The sequence below is a fragment of the Dipteris shenzhenensis genome, chromosome 8 (assembly GCF_047967505.1).
Source record: "Dipteris shenzhenensis isolate YYH24624 ecotype China chromosome 8, Dip_SZ_1.0, whole genome shotgun sequence".
NCBI classification, from domain to species: Eukaryota; Viridiplantae; Streptophyta; class Polypodiopsida; order Gleicheniales; family Dipteridaceae; genus Dipteris; species Dipteris shenzhenensis.
In genome coordinates this window covers 13,901,640-13,921,936 of record NC_141603.1, presented here as the reverse complement: position 1 = coordinate 13,921,936, position 20,297 = coordinate 13,901,640, and the positions used below count along the sequence as shown (strand labels likewise).

General features: G+C 42.2%; 1 protein-coding gene across 2 annotated transcripts in view; it reads left to right on the top strand.

The window, feature by feature from the left end:
- Positions 1-5,675, top strand: part of LOC147899148 (phytyl ester synthase 1, chloroplastic-like) — a 72,335-nt gene extending 66,660 nt beyond the window's left edge. For both annotated transcript variants that reach the window (XM_087377900.1, XM_087377899.1), the window contains exons 10-14: positions 2,262-2,628; positions 4,098-4,211; positions 4,314-4,399; positions 4,565-4,674; positions 4,757-5,675. In XM_087377900.1, the coding sequence (XP_087234026.1) occupies positions 2,262-2,628; positions 4,098-4,211; positions 4,314-4,399; positions 4,565-4,674; positions 4,757-4,947 (868 nt within the window). In that variant the 3' untranslated portion in view covers positions 4,948-5,675. The remainder of the gene's footprint in view (positions 1-2,261; positions 2,629-4,097; positions 4,212-4,313; positions 4,400-4,564; positions 4,675-4,756) is intronic.
- The last annotated feature ends 14,622 nt before the right edge of the window (positions 5,676-20,297 follow it).

The following is a 20,297-nucleotide window of genomic DNA, read 5'->3' as shown; positions in this document are numbered from 1 at the left end:
TCTCTTCATCTCTAGGATAAATATGGCCAAACATCTATGATCTGTATACCTGAGTCCAAAATCATTTTAGAAAAGATTGTGGAAGCTCCCTTTCATCTCATAGTAGACCGAGCATTTGAAGATCGAGCGATCTCAAGTGTCAACATCATAAAGGTCATTCGTGAGATGACCTCTCATCATGAGTCAATCCAAATTTGTGTGGGGAGACCTTGAACTAGCCTATGGCAATCCGTAGAGCATGGAGCAACATCTACTCTAGCATCTAAACGTAATTGTGATTTGTAGGGGTGATTCCTTAGAAATTTTGCGCCTTAAGAAGCCATGTAGGCTTTACCTTGCACTTGTAGGTTGCTTATGATTATACACATAGCATAGACCTGTAGGTAGCTTGGTTATCATTAAATACTCCACCTGTGATTTATAGGAAGTGGCTTCTGTAGGGTGGCTTGGTAGGAAACTAGGTATGCTCAATCTATGCCCTTCATGTGTATGATTTAACATAGAGGAAGAAAGAATGATATGCTGGAGACCACAATGGTTTATGAGACAAAAAGTACATGGTGTGTAATTGAGAACCACGGAAGAGTGCTTCTGTCATGTAGGACCACAAAATAATAAATCAACTATACTAGATCTTTGAGTAGTACACCATGCATGAGAGGACTGTGGAATGTCTAAATCTGTTGGGATGGAGAGAGCAAGGTCAGACCCCATGGCATAGATGTGGGGTGATCAAGCCTTTGCACCTCCATTAATGAGCCCTATAATCAGTCCAAATCTTGTATCCATTGGGCACTGGTTTAAAGAACTCTTGAACAAATTGGCCAAACATTGGGAAGGTGCGGTGGACTCGGTGGACTCGATGGAGAAGGTGTGGTGGACTCGATGGAGACCGCCATGTTTAGTGCTTTGACCAGGTGTAAAAGTAGGTAGTTACGTAGGTATATAGAGAGAGAAAGAAAGAAAGAAAGTTTATTAAAAGTCTTCCAAAGTCAGAAGGGTCTATGAGACTGATACAATGAGCTAAGGGGTGGAGCCTCTAAGCGGGCATCAACACCCATGAAAGAGAGAGAGAGAGAGAGAGAGAGAGAGAGAGAGAGGGTCTTCTTCTGGAGACCAAAATGGTCTTGGAGACAAAACATATTGTACTTGAAAGAATCAAGATATAGCCTATGCACTTCTACCATCTAGAATGAATAGTAGTAAAAATTACCTGAAATACAATGTGCATGCAATTGCTGAAGGGCCCTGCCATGCTGGTTAGAGCATACTGATCCATTCATCATCCCTCAATGGAGATGATAGTTCTTTCTCCCACAGTGCTTTTCTAGAAAGGGAACCATACTTCCCGTCTCATTTTCTCAAATGCATATTTTCACAACTTTTGATAGCATTAGGACTTTAGACTTAATTGATATCATGTGCCTTCTACTCCTATCCTCAGTCTTGGAGATCATCATTAGTTCTTCTTCTAAGAGACATTTTTAGAGATTATAACATTCAGCATATATGTGGGACGTGTAGGCAGCTTTTGGTGTTGCCATTGAAACCAAATTGTGGGAAAGGGTATCCTCTCGGTTTCCAGATGTGGCCGATACCAACCATGAATTCAGACTACATTTTAGATCTAGAACTAGATCGGGGTTCAGAATGTGGGATAATCGCTAGATGTGGCAGATTCCACTACAATCAATTTGTCACTTTTTACAGATTGGAACATCTAGTCAAAAATCTTAAAGACTCGAGATCATCAGCAAGAAAGCATTGGACCCTACCAATGTTACGTCGTTTCAATTTCTCTTTCACCATTTCATTGGATTACTTAGATAGGCCCTAAACGTTTTCAAGATAACCGTTTGGAATTGAAAGATACACAGTCCTTTCCCGGTTTTAAGCCTATATTTCAGAGATACAAAAGATGAAGCACAGTAGGGAGGCTTCCCAATAGCTATGTGAGTCAGTGGTGAAATCTAGTCCAAACGGAATTTAAATCTCTGTAATTTTTGTGGGTCTAATTCCTATGGATTGAATAGAACACCCCACATCAAAAGTCATGTCTTCCCTTGTCAATATCCATTCTTTATTATATTTTTGTGCCACATCAAGAGGTGTGTTCACTAGGTCAGTGGAGATCGCACACATAATGTCATCAATGTGTGGTTTTTTCAAATAATGCCAATTATGCTATATCGATGCACATACATTGCAGGATCGATATCTATGATTTTGATTCTTGAAAATGGGTTTCCTTGTTTGTGAAGGCTTTTGCGGCAGTTAAGCAGTCCTGTGTTTTTCTCCACGAAGGAAGATGGGGCAATTGTTCAAGGTTTGTCTGGAGTTCCTGAGGATGGCCCGATTCTCCTTGTGGGTTACCACATGCTTATGGGGATAGAGCTAACTGTTTTAATTAGTGAATTCTTGAAACGCAATCAATTGATTCGAGGAGCTGCACACCCTCTGCTTTTCTCAAGGAATCTAGAAAGCGGCTTAACTGAGACAGGGTTTAATGATTACATTCGGCTCTTTGGAGGTTTGCCTGCTACAAGAAGGAGCTTTTTTAAGGCCCTATCCAAGAGAGAATCTGCTCTCCTTTACCCTGGTGGTGCAAGGGAAGCCCTTCATCGGAAGGTAAAATCTGATATTTTGAGTGTTTCTTTGGCTGAATTTGGTTCACATTTTTACAAAAAACATTCTGGCCAGAAGTAGCAAAACTTCATCTTGTTGTAAAGAGGGTTATAGAGGAGCTGCAAAGTTCATTGTTGGATGCTTATTGTTTACGTTTATCGGGAGCATACTTTGCTGTTCTTGGAAATCATAGAATGAATGTAAACAAACCTTGTGTTTGAAACTGACAAAGCTTAGGTGGCAATTTGTTTGCTATTTTGTTCCTTGTAAGCACAAAATTTATGTTTTCTCCATCTTCATTGATCAGTTTCGGTTTAATATATTTGGAATGAAGTAATGAAAAAGCAAAAGAGGCTGTACTGTGGATGTTGATTGCAGCCCTTTGTCTTTAGAGTTATCCTGAGCAGTTATTTTCCGAATGAGCTCCTTTGTCCACATGACTTTTGGGAGCTTTGTTGATTGACCTTGGGAAAATAATGAAAATGTCTCTTGACACGTGTGTGGGTGAATAGCTCTGCATTCCAAGGGTACTCTTTACCATTGATGAGTTGGTCCTCCTCTGAAGAATTCACAGCATGTTGGCATGTGTAAAAATTTATGAACTTTATCTCTAGATGTGAAGTCCCAACTCCTTGCTATGCATCGAAAGTACATTTTAAGTGAAGAGCACATGTTTTGTACATCATGCCAAAAAAACTGTTACTTTTGATCAATCAACTGCTCTCCATCCATTTAAGCTAAAAAAGGCCAAGCATTGTCTCTTCAGAGACATCTGATAAGAAAGGCTAAGTGGTGGCAATTACACACGTTCGATCGAGTCCTAGACTCCTATTTTATAGTAATGGTGTTTTACTTTTCCTAAGCATTGCATTCCTTCATTGTATTGAGTGCCTTGTTTTGCATGCGAGTGAAGAACTCATTTTGGTTCTACTTTTTAGGCAAACCAGACTTTTGTATAAATAATTGCTCAAGTATGTGGGTGTGTGGACTTGTATGTATGCAGGCGTTTGCCTATACTATGCTCTACACCCACCATTGGGTGTTGATAACATCAGTGGGGATGTCATAGTAGCTAATTCCGGCCATGTGTGATGGAGTTCGTGTTTTTCAACCTTGTCCGTGTCATGAGATTGAAACTGCATAGAGGATGAGTTTCCTAGGTTCATCTAGAATACTAAACCAGACTTGATCTGTTGAATGAAATCCTCCTAAGAATAAATACTAGAAGACTATATAACACGCTGGTGTAGCACTGTTTCTGGATGTACTTATCGTGTTTTACGTAGAAGATGCTGGCGTAGCACTGCATATAGCTGAAATAAAGCAGCCAAAATTTGTTTAGAGTGTTGTTTGCTTGCAGGGTTCTATACAGGGTAGGGGTTTTGAAAATTTGTGTGTGCAGATGAGATGGCATAAGATTTGTGGTATAGGTTTGGATTCGTCTAACGGTTTGGGTTTGATCTTGTCCATAGGGGGAAGCATACAAGCTTTTTTGGCCAGAACACTCAGAATTTGTGCGAACTGCTGCTCGTTTTGGTGTAACCATTGTACCGTTTGGGGTCATAGGCGAAGATGACATCCTGGAGGTGAACTTCTCGCTTCTTATATATACCTCAGCAACACACACCCTAGTATCTAGTACTAAAATACTGTTTGATATACAACTCAAAGGCCATCTATCTGTGCAGCTCGTGTTAGATTACAATGACTTGAAGAGGATCCCCTACGTCATCAACATCTTCGATGATTTCAATAAGAAAAACGTGCGCTTAAGGTAGTCTCTTCAGAAATTCAATTTATTTGTGAGCCTTTTTTTATTTAAGACCTGCATAATGTGTAATGGAGTTTTGAATCTGATTGACCGATGGCTTATTTTAGATGTCTTATGGGCAACCTTCCTTACGTACATTAAAGTGTCTTTTAACTGCGTTACTCTCAGGGTTGGGGAAACTGGGGACGTGGCTGAACAAGATCTGCATTTACCACTGATGGCACCCAAACCACCTGGCCGGATGTATTTCCTGTTTGGAAAGCCCTTCCCAACTGCAGGTAGGACTGGATTATACACATAAGCTCTTGCTCACAAATTTCATTACATGTAGTTGCCAACTATGGTCTTGTTCCTCTGCAGGAAAGGAACAGCAGCTTCAAAAAAGACAGGAAGCAGACCAGCTCTACTTCGAAATCAAAAAAGAAGTGGAAGATTGTTTGGAATACCTGCAAAAGAAACGGGAGGAAGATCCCTACAGAGGATTCTTTCCTAGATTCCTCTATGAATCTCTCTGGGGTGGAGGTTGGCAGGCGCCCACATTTAAGCCATAGAGATCTGCTCAGTTTCCTTCAGTATGCAAACAATAAATTGCTGATGTGTAGTTTTGCAAGCAGTGCAAGGCCTTTTGTCTTGTAAGCGTCAGCCAAAGTAGAAGTTGAACATCTTAGATCATATGAGGGGACATTCTCCTTATTGCCATTTGTATCATACCAGGGGCACTTTTCTTTTTATGATTCTTTCTGGAGCCTAGCATGAATTGCTAGTGTTGGCTACCTCTGAGACGTGCTCTGGAACCTATAAAAGCAAAATTTAGGCACGCCATTTATAAGAAGGCCCGAGAGATTGTACATTTATGCGGATTGATAAAATGCTCTTGTACATGTACACTATTTTTAATTTAAAGGTAGACGTGTGATTTGTGGCTTTGTTGGCAACGCCAACAAAGCCACAAAGAAGCCACAAAGCATTGTTGATGGAGATGGTAAGCTTTTATTTTGGAGTACACAACAGAGATCTTCTTCAGTCCTTTTCTGGTCTTCGGAGTCACATTTGAGTATGACGGCTTTTGCTCTCTCAATAGAAAAAAGAGGTATACTTGGTGTTAGCATGAAAATTGTATGGAATTGGTAAGAGAGGTATCATACCATTAATACACCACCAATCGTGTGGAGGACTTCCAATGGGCTTGTTAACCATGAAGATTTTTTCTTTCATGGTTGGACAATACTTGTGTCTTGCCCCGCAGGATTGCTGTACTCACGATGCGATCTCAATAATTGTAGGCAATAAGTTCTACATGGAGATTTGAACCCATCTCAAAGATTTTCCTTTTAAATGAATTTCATTAGATATTTGTGTAAACCTCCTGACTAGCCAATAGTTATTCAAATTTTGTATTTGTGTTTAAGGAATCATATTGTTTTAACATGTTTTGGTGTGGGGGTGAGGGCACCAAGGAGGGATTGTAGGCCGTGTGAGTGGGGGGAGGTCCTGCAAGAGGGGGATTCTATGCGAGCAAAGGGGGGGGGGGTTCTAAGAGCTTAAGGCAACCAAACAATGAGGCAGTGTGGAGAGGTTGCAAGTTGTAGGGAGAGAGTACAAGAAAGTAATGGCGCGAGGATAGGGATGAGTGAGGGGTTCATTGGGGCAAGGGCGGCGATGTTAGGGGAGGGGGCAACAAGGGGTTACAATGGACTGACGGAAGGGGAGAGGGGATTGGGTAGGGAACGAATAGGGTGTGTTGAAAACCAAGCAAAATAGAGGGGGCTGAAAAGCATACCTATTATCAGAATTGGAATTATCCCATTAATTTAATCCTTCAATATTTAGTTAAGCGAAATTTAGCATTTTTGTCATGCAACGGATGCATGTGTGCTCGGTGTTCGTAGTGATGCACGGATGCTGCTACATGGTTGGATATAGAGCTATGGTTGTATTAGTGTGTGGCATTGTGTGCACCATCCATTATGTGTGGCATGTGTGCATCATCTAATGGCATGTGTCACATGTGTGCAATCCATTTGTGTGTTGATTTTGTGTCGCTGAAATACTAAAAGGTAGATTAACTGTGGTGATTAATTCCAAGAATATTCTATGCTTGAAAATTTTCATTATTATTGATTGTTGTGAATTTAGGGAAAGACTGGGCAATTGGGAGATGGCATTTGGTGAGGATGATTTGCCATATTTTTGGCTTGTAGCCACAACTGCAGTGATGCGGGGATGAACTAGGCTAAGCCTAATTTTTTATATTACAAATGCTCATGTACATATTTCAATTTTTGAACATTAGAGGTTTAGCCTAAGCATATTGACTATAGGAGAAAAAAGCAACTTTATTTTTATAAAAAATCAAGCTATTTTAGAAGTGACTTGTGGGTTTTTTTCCAATTCAAGATGTGCATGAAACTTGTATGATTTTTTCTTGGAAGCTATTCAATCATATTTCAAATACATAGGAGGTGGAAGAAGAGCACCACTTCTATGGAGGGAGATTGCACTCAGCATGCTTGTTTTGTCTCTTTTGTTTGCGAGTTTTGAAAGTTCGTGCGCATTTTCATATAGTATTTGTTGTGTTTTCAAGGATTTGCAAGTTTCAAGAGCGTTTTTTCTCCCAATGATGTCAGAGCAAGGATTCCTTGATCCATAGATCAAGTTCTTGCATGCAAGGAAGCCCTGCGCGGATAGAGCTAGGTCTGGTGTGCGAAGAACATTGCAAAGCAAAGAGCGACGACCAAGGCATAGTCCTTGGCATTCTTGGCATTGAAGGCACCGTTGGCTACGTGCAAGGGAGACAACTTGGGAGATTGCTCTAAAAAATTTCCAGAAGGCAACTCATCCCAGGACTATTCTAGCCCAAGCTTGCTTAACAATTGTGACTATCCACTAGGACAAGTCACTTTGTTACTCTATTCTGTGGTGACAAAGATATCTTTCAAGGTAAAAAAGTACAAGCAAGGGAGCAACCCAACATATTTTGGAAGCGAAAAATTCTAAAGGCCATAAGCAGGTGTTCGCACGAGAGCAAGAGGCAAACTACAAGTGCTATTGGACACGAGCTTTGCTTTGTACTATGCAAACATGGACACACTCATTGGGATCGCGTGAGTCTAAGAGGCCACAAAGATATTGTACTAGACAGATAGCCACTTTCAAATCCTGGGAACTGAATTGAGATAAGTCTTGTGTCTGTGTGTATTCCTTTCCTTGTGATTTCTTGTTTGCACTACGCACATATTTCATTATGACAGGAAAGCATATTTTGTCAGAAATAGATCATACTCAAGATCCACATCATGATGACGAGGATGCAAAGAAGTCCAACGCCAACGACATTAACTAAGGAAGAGTGATAGGCACACTATTAGCATGAGAAGAAACAATGCCAAAAGATTCAAGATGCATTAGGTCAAGCGACACCAACTTGGAATCCACCTATACATCTATAGAGGATGAGGACCCCATGCATAAACTGGATTCATTGGATGCATGGAAGCAACATGCGCGAGACCTTGAGCAAGAACTTGACTATATGTGCGACATGCACAAGGCCAACAAAGAACGTGCAACTCAGTGCTAAGAGAGATGATTGAAGTTACAAAAAAATGTATGGACATAGAAAGTGGAAGAAACAAGAGCATCGACAATGAGCATGGAAGAAATAGTCCATAAGACATCACAAAAAGAAGAAGTGCCATGTCAAAACTTCACAACGGCGACCGCATGACACTACTTCTTTGCATAAGTCCAGTGATGAAGACAACATGGGAAAGGCCATCCTGAAAGCACTCAAGCTACGTGATAAAAAAAAAACAGGTAAGATTAACTGTAAAACTTTTACTTTTCCAAAATATGATGGTAAAAGAGATGGACATGCTCTACTTGCTTGGATTAGTTCTTCCAACCAATACTTTCTGAGGAAACGCCACAAAGAGATTGAGAAGGTGAAACTTGCTACAAGTCGCATGACAAGTAGCACACAATTATGGTGGAGTGTGCTTGCGGAAAGCATGCATATTCCAAAGACATGGGAGGCATTCAAAGACAAAATTAAGAAGTGTTTCCTACCTACACAATTTGAAGAGGATACTCTCGTAGGTAGCGGTTAAGAATGAGGAAGATGAACAATGAAAGTGTGGAAGTCTACATCGAGAAATATCTTTTTGCACTACGTCAATTACAAACCATTGGAAAATTGCCACAAAAGGAGCAATGTCGTACCTTTATTGAGGGTTTACACCCTACTATTCGTGTTGATGTGCACATGCTTTGGTCTGCTATGGATTTAGCATTAGAGTTAGAAATAAAATAGGGAAAATGCTTTGCTACTCGCAAGCCTTGAGAAAGAAATGTATCCCATTCTTCAAGAAGGAGGATGCAAGTGGTAAAGTGGGTAGCTATGAAGGCAAGTCTAATCGAAAACCTATTTAGTCACTTGTCAATCGAAGAACTAATGTACTTGTCACATGTTACAATTGCAAAGAAAAGGGGCATTACTCTTATGAATGCTTGAAAAACCCACTTGCTTCATGCAAGCCATGTACTCAAGAAATGGATGCCACCAATAACAACAAAGGTAACGGAGGACGAATCAGTGGCCATACCAATGGCAATGGTCAGGGCAGCAACTCTGCATGGATCAACTACATTGATGATATTATTGAAGGTCCCAGGATGAATCTTTCAAGCAAGAGGGCGGAGATCAATACAACAGCACCAAAGATGTCGACTACAATCCTTCAGGTAAAAGTGCATCTCTTTTTTGTACGTTTTTTGTTATGCATGATTGCACTATTCCAAAGAAAAGAACATAATGTCTTGTTTGTTGATGGAAGTACCCAAGACGTCATTTCGTATTATTTAGTTGAAAAACTAAGGCTTTCATCCATCAAAATGAAATATAAAGCCAAATCACTTTTGAAGGACCGCATTATAATTTTTTGCAAATGTTTAAAGACCTTGAAGTGACTCTAGGGCCATTAGTTGAGAGGAGGATTTCCTAGTCACTCCTTTGCGCGAGCAAGGTCTGATTTTAGGGATGCTCTGGTGCATGGATCATAATGCTAAACCTGGCTATCTTCAGTGCACCATTACCATGACTCAGGGCACTGAGATCATGACTTTAGAATGTGACAAGAACCTTCCCTCTTGGCCTTTACTGTCACATACCCAAGCTAAAAGAGCTCTATGCAAATGTAAGAAGACATATCTTGTTATGGTCAATAAGATTGAGGCTAGTAGTCCCGAGACTGAGAAGCATAAGCAAGAGCCCTTGGATCCCTTTCTAGCTACCTATGCTAACTGCTTCATGGAAGACATACCCCCAAGTCTACCTTAATCTAGACCTGAGGATCATAGGATTGACCTTATCCGAGCTAGCACACTACCGTGCAAAGCGCTGTATAGACACAACCCTATTGAGCAATAAGAGATTCAATCCCAAATAGAAGATCTGTTTTTTGAGAGAGAGAGACTTTTCACAAGCCTTGCCTAAAGCTCAAGGAGCATGCAAGCAACAACATCAAAGTAGTGAGCCCTATAACCAACTCCATCACGTCGAAAGCTCTCGGCTTCTCTAGCTACTCTCATGGTCTCCCTGTGGCTTTAAACCATTAAATTTCTCCTCTAGACTCATCGCTCTAAACCATTGTCTAGCTTTGCCATCAAGTCGATAGGAATAGATGATGCTTTAGTTTACTCTTCACAACCTTGCTTCAAGGATTTGTCTTTCTTCTCAATGGTCTACAAGGCATGTATGGCATTATAATGTACCCTTTGACGTGCTGACATTCAAGCTCTCGCAGGTATGCAAATGCAAGAGCTGAGAATTTGTCCCCTATTCACCAAAATCACAAGGCTCCACAAATTAGAGAGGAGTCCTCTTGAAAAGTGGATGGAAGCCGTTTCTATGCGTTGAGATTAGAGAAAGGCATGAGGCTTGTACCAAACCTCTTTTCAAGCCATGTTGAAAACCTTAAACACCAAATCAACCTCGTTTTCTCTGTAATTCAAAGGTCAACTTTCAACAAAAAAGCCACCTTCGATTGTATCACATTGCCAAGTCTCGGGCTGTTGTTACTGTATGTTTTCAATTCCCCCAAGACTCGCAATGCTTACTTACCAATTCCCCTCCTTCCTCTCCAAAGGGACGAGAGTACCACCTTACTTGTTGCAATTTAAATCATGGATTGTGCCTAACTTACGAAGCCTCGTCACCTGCTGGTACCAAGAAGAAATGCGGCAAAAAAGCTCAAGGGTTGAAGTTCGCAAGGTGCGACAATATCGAAAACAAATAAGGGCAGCTTCTTGTTTCTCTCAACTATGTCCTCGCAAATTTTCCTCCCGCGTTAGTCGTCTGTTGCTGTAAATTTAATCATCGTTGTCACCGAGCTCATCATCACCATTCTCTTCCAACGTAAGCTAGAACTATCTCCCTGAGTGGCACTATAATGACGCACCACGATGTGACTAGCTCATAGAAAGCCTGAGAGATTTCGTCTTTCTCATTCCAACGGAAAAACCTTGGAGCAACTCAATGCCTGGCGACTGGCAAACGTTCCCCCCTCTAACAGTGATTTCTCCTATTATGTGATTTCCTTTGAGTTGTCTCCAAACGTTTAGATAATGACGCAACTGACTCTCTTGCTGCACGTACCAGACTAGATGACAGGCCAGGACTTTCTCCCTTGAATGCTATGCGCCTTGAACGAATGAGCAACGCTGAGCAATCTGCTTAGTCAAATCTCCATATTTCACAATTTCCAGTTTAGCTGCACAAGCTTCTATCTACAAAAGCAATTGTATATTGGAGGTAGATGCATTATCTCTTCCTCCTTCCATCTTGCCTTGCATGAACACTTCCTTTGCAGCTTCAGGCGCACATCAACACCTCCAAGCTCCAACAATGCTACAACTTCTCAAGCTTCCTCCAGGCCTTCGAATGGCTCCGATACCACTTGAACATGTAACACAATGCTCATGAATCACATTCTTTGATTACGCCGTCTATCTTCTTACACATATATCACATCTCCTTTATATTGTCCTTAAGCCTATTTACATGGTGTCCTCATCTATACAACATGTACATATCATCTATGCACCAACATATGGCTATTAAATTTGTTATAGAGGACGTTGAGCAAGACACTACTAAGCATTAATGCACGCTACATGACAAGTGTAATTTTTTAGCAGCTGCTCTCATACAGCACATTTGTAGGTCTCTTTTTTGCACAATGGAAGAGTTTTGGAGCAACTATGGGAATGTGAATTATTGAATTTTGTGGTAGGTCTTTAGCTACAAAGTAGGAGTGACGATGGCAAGATGAGAAACTCATTTTGCTATAGGGTAAGGGACCATTAAAGAGGCAAGTGCCTTTAAAATGTCAGCAGTCCCCCCAACGTTGGAGGCAGGTACCACCCAATACTCCTCATAGAAAAGCTCTCCTCTCACCATTTTTTGCAACTTGACGTAAGCACTGGCTCTCATATTTTTCTACGATCCATAATTTTTGGCTTGCCGTGATAGAGGGAGGCCTTAGTATGAATTGGGGCTTGACTAAAAATGAAAATTAGAGGTTCCTAAATTTTTCGAGGCGTGGCATTTTGTTGAGTTCTTATTGGTCCTCACCCCCATGGCTGACCTGTCTCGGATCAAGTGGTTGTTCCATGGTAACAACTAAGGGTGGGCAGGGTGTTCAAAACAGGTTGTATACTACATGGAGTCTTTGTTTAAGTAGGACATAACATGCAGTGGATCTGCCATTTGCAATTACAGCTATGGTAGCGTGACATATAAACCTGCAGAGGATAGATCTCTACATTGTGACGAATATCTACAAGCAAATAAGATGGCTTTTGTAGATGATGCAAAGATTGTTGATACCGCCGCTGCTGCTGAATTGATGGATATAGAGAGTGGCGATTTCGTCCCAGGTGCGGTCTTTTTCAATTGAGATTTTGCTTTCATTTCTTTGTGCATATAATTTCCTTCTGCTTTCGGCCTTCACATCTGCCAATGTCTGCAGCATCAGTAATTTGATTGCAACATGACATGATTGAAAATAAATTGCTTGGTTTGATGAAGATGTCTTCGCGTCTAGAATTGGAGAAATTCGGGAAGCCCATTCTGGCATCGTGTGAGGAGGAAGTTACGTCCCTGGAGCTTGGTGTGGAAGGTACTCTTGATGTTGTCGGAACAAAGAACGATGAGTAATATCTAGGTTGTTGTTCTTTTATATATACAGTGAGATGTCCAAACACTGACCGTTTGTACTCGCAGTCAACCGAGTCTGCTATAGATCCTTCATAGTTGAAGAGGACTAGGAAGGAGGGTCCAAGCATCGAAAAGTAGGCTGGCAAGAAAACTCTCAAGTTGGTCTTCAAAGCAGTGGTCTCATAAGCTTGCTCCAAGGGTGAGTTACTGATTATATTTTTGTTGTGGTGTCTTTTGTTTGGATCGATTTGTTTCCTTGCTCACATGCTATGCTCATGTCGTGCATTGAATGGTCGATGCCATGCGAACTTTGGAAACCATAGTATGCAAGATATTGCGACACTGAGGAATGCCTGCCCTTCTGAAATGCAAGTTAACTTTTTATATAGGGCCTCCCCTATGAAGTGACTATCCTGGGTTGCATGTGCCGCGAAGAGCATCCAGAAATCTGTTGTTTATGAAAAGATACAAAGTTAATGCAAAATCAAAATAGCAGCGTTGGTCGAATGCGATGATGCATAAGCAAGAAAGTCAATTTTTGTATTAAGTCAGAACGGAGTTAACCCCTTAGTGCATGTGACGAACTAAAACTGATGCGTTGGCTTTCATCCTGGTCGTTCACTGGAGAGAGTCAACAATTGTTCTCTGCTGTATAGCACGGAAATTTTTATGAGGGAGGGAGATATAGTCGAAAGAACACATAGGATGCATATAGATTTGATGCGCTCTCAGTGATGGATTGCTATGCGCATATTATTAATAAGTAACATAGACTATGTTTACCATTCTACTTTGTATACCTCCCGTCAAGCAATACTTTTTCTACATCGTGACCTGTTCCCATCTGAAGGGTGATCATCGAATGTATACTTCTTACATTTCTTATTTACATCTCTGGTGCAGCTCTGCGGTCATTTGATAGTCCCTCCCAAACCTTCTCTCTCTCTCTCTCTCTCTCTCTCTCTCTCTCTCAGCCTCTTGATCTCCACCTCTCCCCGGTGGTGTTCTATTGACAATCTACTATTGTCTCTTGCTTCTACTCTTTTTGGCCTACCGTGCTGTGGGTTTGCTGTGAGTGGCTATGAGTCAGTCTGAGTGAAATGCGATTGAAAAATTAAACACTATAACCAACTACACACCATTATCCAACCATGACTCCTGCACATCATTTTCTTTGTTCTCCAAACAATTGCATGCACACGTGAAGGAGAAAGACAATGCGTTGCCTCTTGCCACAACATAGAATGCATATAATGGCTCTCATACATCTATAAATGTTTGTCCTTAAATCTAGCACCCGGAAATCTAGTGGCTGATAATAGCGAGAATGTGCAAGACAATAGTAAGAAGGCGGTAGAGAGTGCTCTGCAGGACATTCCCACTAATTCAAGGGCATTGGTGCCCTTAAATCACAAAGTGGGTCATTCCAACGCACTCCCAATCTTGAAAATAGCAGAGTTGTCAGAGTATGTAAACCATCGGTTTGTGTTCGAGGGGCATATACTGGCAAAGTATGGAACTTATAAAGCAAGGGATGCTACATATGCCACGTACATGCGCGTGGATCTCATCGATTCGGATTGTTATGAAACAGTGACCCTGCATGTTCCTCACAACTACGTTTTCCAATTGAAGGATATTTTGGAGGTGGATGAATTTTATAGGATCAAGGGCCCATCCATAGTGAAGAAGAACACTGGAGAAGGTGGAACCTACAACGTGTCCCTGCATATCGATGCAACGACTAGTGTAGTCAAAGTAGAGCCTTTTGATGGAATGCTCTACCTTGTGTCAGAGAAGAGTATTAGCGTATATGTACCATGGGTGGTGCAACAGAGAGAGTCCCATTTACATCAGTGATGGAAACAATTGCTTTCGTTGTGGTTAAGGTTGACCTAGATATGTCTGCGACTGAGCATATCATGATAGCGGATGGCCCAAATCCAGAGGATCGCGCAAGGGTAATTACCTTTCACGCAATCTTGTTTGGCTAGGGGAAAAATGTGGTGTACCTAACAATGCGTATGTGATTATAGTTGTCGTGTGTAGCTAATCGTCGATCCATTTTATTGCGTCTAATCCAAGAGTTTATCGATGGGGGGATTGTGATGTATGTTGTGAGGAACATCTCTTACATGCATGCACGTCATTCGCTCGCTATTTTTTATTTCACTATCCTTACAACAATACCCGAGGGTAGGCTTCGCGAAAGGCTCTTGTCCGCGTTTGGGCACCAAGTTCTAGGCTATGACCAAAAGGTGGTGACAACCAAAAAAATAGCTCTCTCTTTAGTACACATGTATTGCTTTTGAAATACTCCTTGCCCATGCTAATTGAAACATGCCTCTTATGCGCATGTGCAATCAATGGGGTGTTGCAATTTGTTGACCTAAATGGGCCACTGGTTGAGTTTCAATGTGACGAGTGCGCAGGTTCTCGCGTGAGCTGTGACCCTACTCACCCCTTCTGCTACTTGCATGGTAGCCCACAAGACGTTATCCGAATTCCTTCTCCAAAAGGCCACGTGGTTCTCCATGATGGCACATATGTTGATGTGAAGCTTCATGGGGCTTGCGTAGATGAGGTATTGCAGTTGCGGCTCCCATTCATCAACTATTACATGCGCAGCGTGGTTGCCACCGCCACCCCTCAGGTGATTTTACCATTAGTTGTGCCAGTTTCATTACGACGCTCAATTCTGGTATTTGAGTTTGGCATTTGCTAGCTTACCGCTCATTGCATTCACCAAAGGCACGTGATATTGTAAATAGCCTTAAATAAATTGTGGTGGAATGATGTACATACAATGGCAACATCGCAGAAGCATATTTACATTGCAATAATAAAAGTATTTTCTTGGTATGCGCTCAAGCAAATCCATGAAGTGTCATAAGTAATATAAGCATGAGTGCAAGATGTGATGTTACCTGCATGGTAGAGTCGATAATGTGTGGGCGCATTGTGTGTGCAGAAGCCATTAAAAAATAAGTTCTTAATGTTGTGGACATCCAATAATATTTTTGAAGTACAACTATGCAAGTTTAATCCCTCTACTTTGCAAGCCAACATACCATATACACATCTAGCGCATGTACATTCACCCCAACCAACGAGCAAACTCCATCGAGCAAGAAACATCTTCACACAAGAATAGTACAACGCTTCAAAACACTTTAGCATCGACACACATGACCTTGCTTGGGACACATAGTTCATTAATGAAAACAAAGAGTGCATGGACTTGCTACTGTGCTTGGCACACACTTTGCAAGGACAAACACACGAAACATTGCTACGGATCGTGCATGAGCACCTCATGCAAAAAAATGCAACGGAGGAATACCCCTGCATGATTTCATTGGTGCACTGCCCTCCACTAAGGAGACTACTTTGCAAACATCAGACATATCATTTGCGCTTAAGAATTCTACCAACTCAAAAGAACTTATGCATGATTTCCTGGCAGACATCTCAGAGGCCTGCTTTGTCTCTTTCAGAGTTTTCCATTGGACTGAATCCATGGCTGTTGAGGTAGTCAATTGTGCTGTTGGTGCCAGTCACGAGGAAAAGGAGGTACACGACCTGGACAAAATCTGACGAGGCAGAGTTACACGCAGCACTACAACATTCCCCAGGCCTCACAGCAGAAGAGGCAGCAGCTTGCTTTCTGGAATGTAGGCCAAATGCATGGTACTTAGTGCACACCGTTCGCAAGACAAGATTTACAGAATGTGGGCAGCGATGTCGAGCACTGTTGAGATTATAGAACTTCCCGCGCGACAGACTGCTTCAACTACAACCCCTTGCAACACAGAACTTTGGCAGGGCGCGGCAAATATTGATGCCCAAAGCAGCCATGCAAAAGGAAAAGAAGCATTGCCAAAGCCCGGTCCTCGTACAAGATAAAACTGGAAGACACACCAGGATTTCATGCGAAGCTGTAAAAGCTAACCGCAACAAAATATTCATTCTTCCAAAATGCACATGTCCATCTCAGCGAGGAAATGATCAATTAATGATGCATTTGCTCCAGCTGCTACAACCAAGTACGTCAGCGAGCGACACCAAAATTTGCATCCAAGAATACGGTCCTTGCACGTAAAAGCATGTACACATCTACATTGAATCAAATTGAAGAGAGGCTGGTTACTATACGGATACCTTTTGCTCAAATTGGGGAGCTCACATATGAAGGGCAATACGGTTTGCATGGGAACGTTGTCAACATTTTCACTGATAGTGTGATAGGGCTCAACGTGTCTTGCCAAGGTTTCTTTCAGACAATGCTACAGTTCTAGTTGCGATCAGAAGGACTACATGAGTGGTCTTGTGCAGCCCGCAACGATGATGCATGCAATGCATGAGCTTCTACACAAACCACTTTACCAAGAGAACAACGTTCAAATGAACCCACTATGGTTGCCACACATTCTTGCATTGGAGGCAATGCAGGAGCAAGACGTACAACATGAGGAGCCAATCGTCCGGCCCGACTCTAAATGTGACAACCACGGATACTTTGGTCCACAGGCTATACACAGGCCAGCAAGTCGTCGACTTCCAAGACAAGCCAATAGTTGTTGCCCCATCCGAAGGATTCTCGCCACTAAGCCTTTTTAAATACAAGCACTACGAGGAGCTGGCATTCTCGACACTGTTCTATGGGCACCCACGTACATACAGCATCCCAAACCAAACAAGCTACCAAGAGATTGTGAAGTGGGAGTTGCTACATATCGACAAATGATTTGCTACATGCATTGACAACTTGTTCTTCAAAATAATAAAAATTCTTGTTTGACAAGTTCTTTCTTCCACGTGGGTTCGCATGCGGAAAGGACAACCAAGAGGATCAATACTGCAAGCGAGGGATGCACTGGTGGATACAAACATAGAGAGGCTACTGCAATCAAAGATAAGGTTTTGGGATTTTACTTGCCTGCGATAAATTTGCAGACTACAAGCATCGTTTAAAAAGAGAGTTGTTTGCTATGGTGCGCCAGATTGGGCCACCCACATTCTTCGTCACTTTTTCAGCTGCAGAGCGACTATGGTAGCAAAGCTCCGAGAACCTCAACAAGACAACTTATATGGAGGGTCAAAAAATGATATATGCAACATGATACGATCTGACCCCATCACAACAACTCGATACTACGTCCACAAATTCCAAGCTATGAAAGCCTTGCTTAAGAAAGACAACACCATCTTAGGCTAGATCGCTGACTTTTTCTTTGTCGCAGAATTCCAAAACAAAGCAAGCCAGCACGACCATGGTTTTTTATGGACTACAGATGCACCCACATATAACAAAGTCATCAAGGCATTCATTGATAAGTACATCTTATCACACTCTTTGCTACTCGATCCTTCGAAAAAAGACATCCAAAGCCATAAGCATAGGAAAACTTGCAAGAAAAGAGGGAAAGATTGTAGGTTTGGTTTGTCATGCCCACCCATTAATGCAATAAAAATTCTCGAGCCTACAAGCTACAATGAGGACTTGTCAATCTATAAGGGTAAAATGAAGGAAATATCAGCCTTCCTTGTACAGGCTTCTACATTTACACTGGACTTCGACACATTCTTGGACAAGCTTGGGATGCCCAATGACGAGTACTTGCTGACATTGCGAAGCAGCATTTCTGAACCGACAATATTCTGGGTAGAAAGCCTGCTGATATGTACACAAATAATTTCAACCCCACAATCTCCAACCTATGGCAGGCAAACATGGACATCCAATTCATCGTGAACCCTCACAGGGTAGCATCATATTGCACATCCTACATCACCAAGAACGATAAGGAAACAAGCTTTGCCATTCAAGAGGCTCTTAAATGAAGCATACAAAACAACGAGCCTACAAACGAGTGGATCCGCAAGGTTGACAATGCTATACTCAACACACATCACATCAGTGCGCAACGAGCTGCATACCTATTCTTATCGCTGCCCCTAACAAGCATGATAAGGCAATTCTACTATATTAACACGAGCCCACCTGGCGAACGTAAAATGCTATTGAAGAAGCGCGCACAACTAGAACTAATGGACCCCAATAGCACTACCGTATTCTTTGATGACATTGTCACAAAATATCTTCATCGCAGGGAAAACCTTCACCACATTTGTCTGGCCAGCTTTGCAAGAGAGCACTCAATCCTTGCTACACAAAAGCATGCGAGGAGGCATGGATAGATTACATGCTTCTGCAACTACAACAAAAACAAAGACCCAGAGAATCACTATAGGGAGCTATGCATGTTGTACCTACCTTTTCACATATAAGAGCATGACCTCTCTGATGACAACCCAACATGGCATGGCATGTCCACTTCAAATGTAGCGACAATCGCTTCTAATCAAGAAAGGTTTGATAAGACCTACGCCAACGCAACATTGTCATCGATCAGCATTGCTTATGCGAGATCAAACATAGCCACGACAAACCATTCGGCGGGATTGATGTTCTCCTATGTGGAGACCTCCACCAAGCAAGGCCAACAAAAGACACTTGGATATTTCTAGAGTGATGCATAGCATCCACCCTGCTTGGTTCCTTCTGGAGGTCGCATATGCCATTCTACGAGCTGCGCATCCCCATGAGACTTAGGACCAGGACGCAAACAGACCTCGACTTGGAAAACCTAAATAACACAAATCTCCGACAACCACCACTGAAACACATTGTGCCACACCTTTACTAGACAAATGCTGCAAAGGATAAGCATAATGAATATGTCTTTGGCATGCTCGACACAGAGCCCAAGGTCTTTAGCGCAACGGATGCCAGGCACAAATCATGTTCCAAGGGGATAAAAATCCTACAGGCCCAAGGATGACAGTAGGACTACACAATGAGCTATACCTAAAACTTGGGATGATAGTACAGATTAGTTTAGGAAACCTCGCCATCGACGGCGGCATCGTCAACAGTGTGAATGGCACCTTCAAGGATGGCGATAACGGCTCACAATACCCAGTCATTTGGGTCGAATTTGTAGACTTCCGAATAGGGAGGACAACGTGCCTAGAAAATGAATTCCTGTACCAGCACGGACAACCACCTACCTAGACACCAATCCTACAAGTCGTCTGTGAGTTTCAAATTGGCAAGAACCACCTTAAGAGTGTTTCCCAAAAACAATTCTCAGTCTAGCCAACAGCTGCTCGTATCATCCACCGCTCCCAGGGCCTCACAATGGAAGCAGTAGCATTTGACCCGATAGGCATCAAAGCGCATGGCTTCGTGTACACTGCCCTTTCTCGAGTGCATGACCCAACCGGGCTCTCCCTGCTCTCAAGGTTGGAAAAAAGGCATATCAAGGTGGACCCACTGGTGCAACAAGAGATCCAACACCCACGCACTCAATGCGCCTGGAATTTTGAGGTGAGAGACTTCGCCCAAGACTCCCACTACATTGGGACATTGCAATCCCTTAACACAAGATCGACCACTTCCCATGCAGAAGACATTCTTCATTGCGATCACATGCTTGCTGCACCTATACTCTGCCTGCAGGAAACAAGGCACAAGGGCAGAGAAGCGTTACACATACTGGGATTCTTGACTGCATCAATGGACGGTGGGCTCGGACTCGCAACATACTACAAACACACGTTGCGGCTACAAGCACTTCACAACAGCCTCATAGCTACGAGTGCTTGCTAACAATCTTC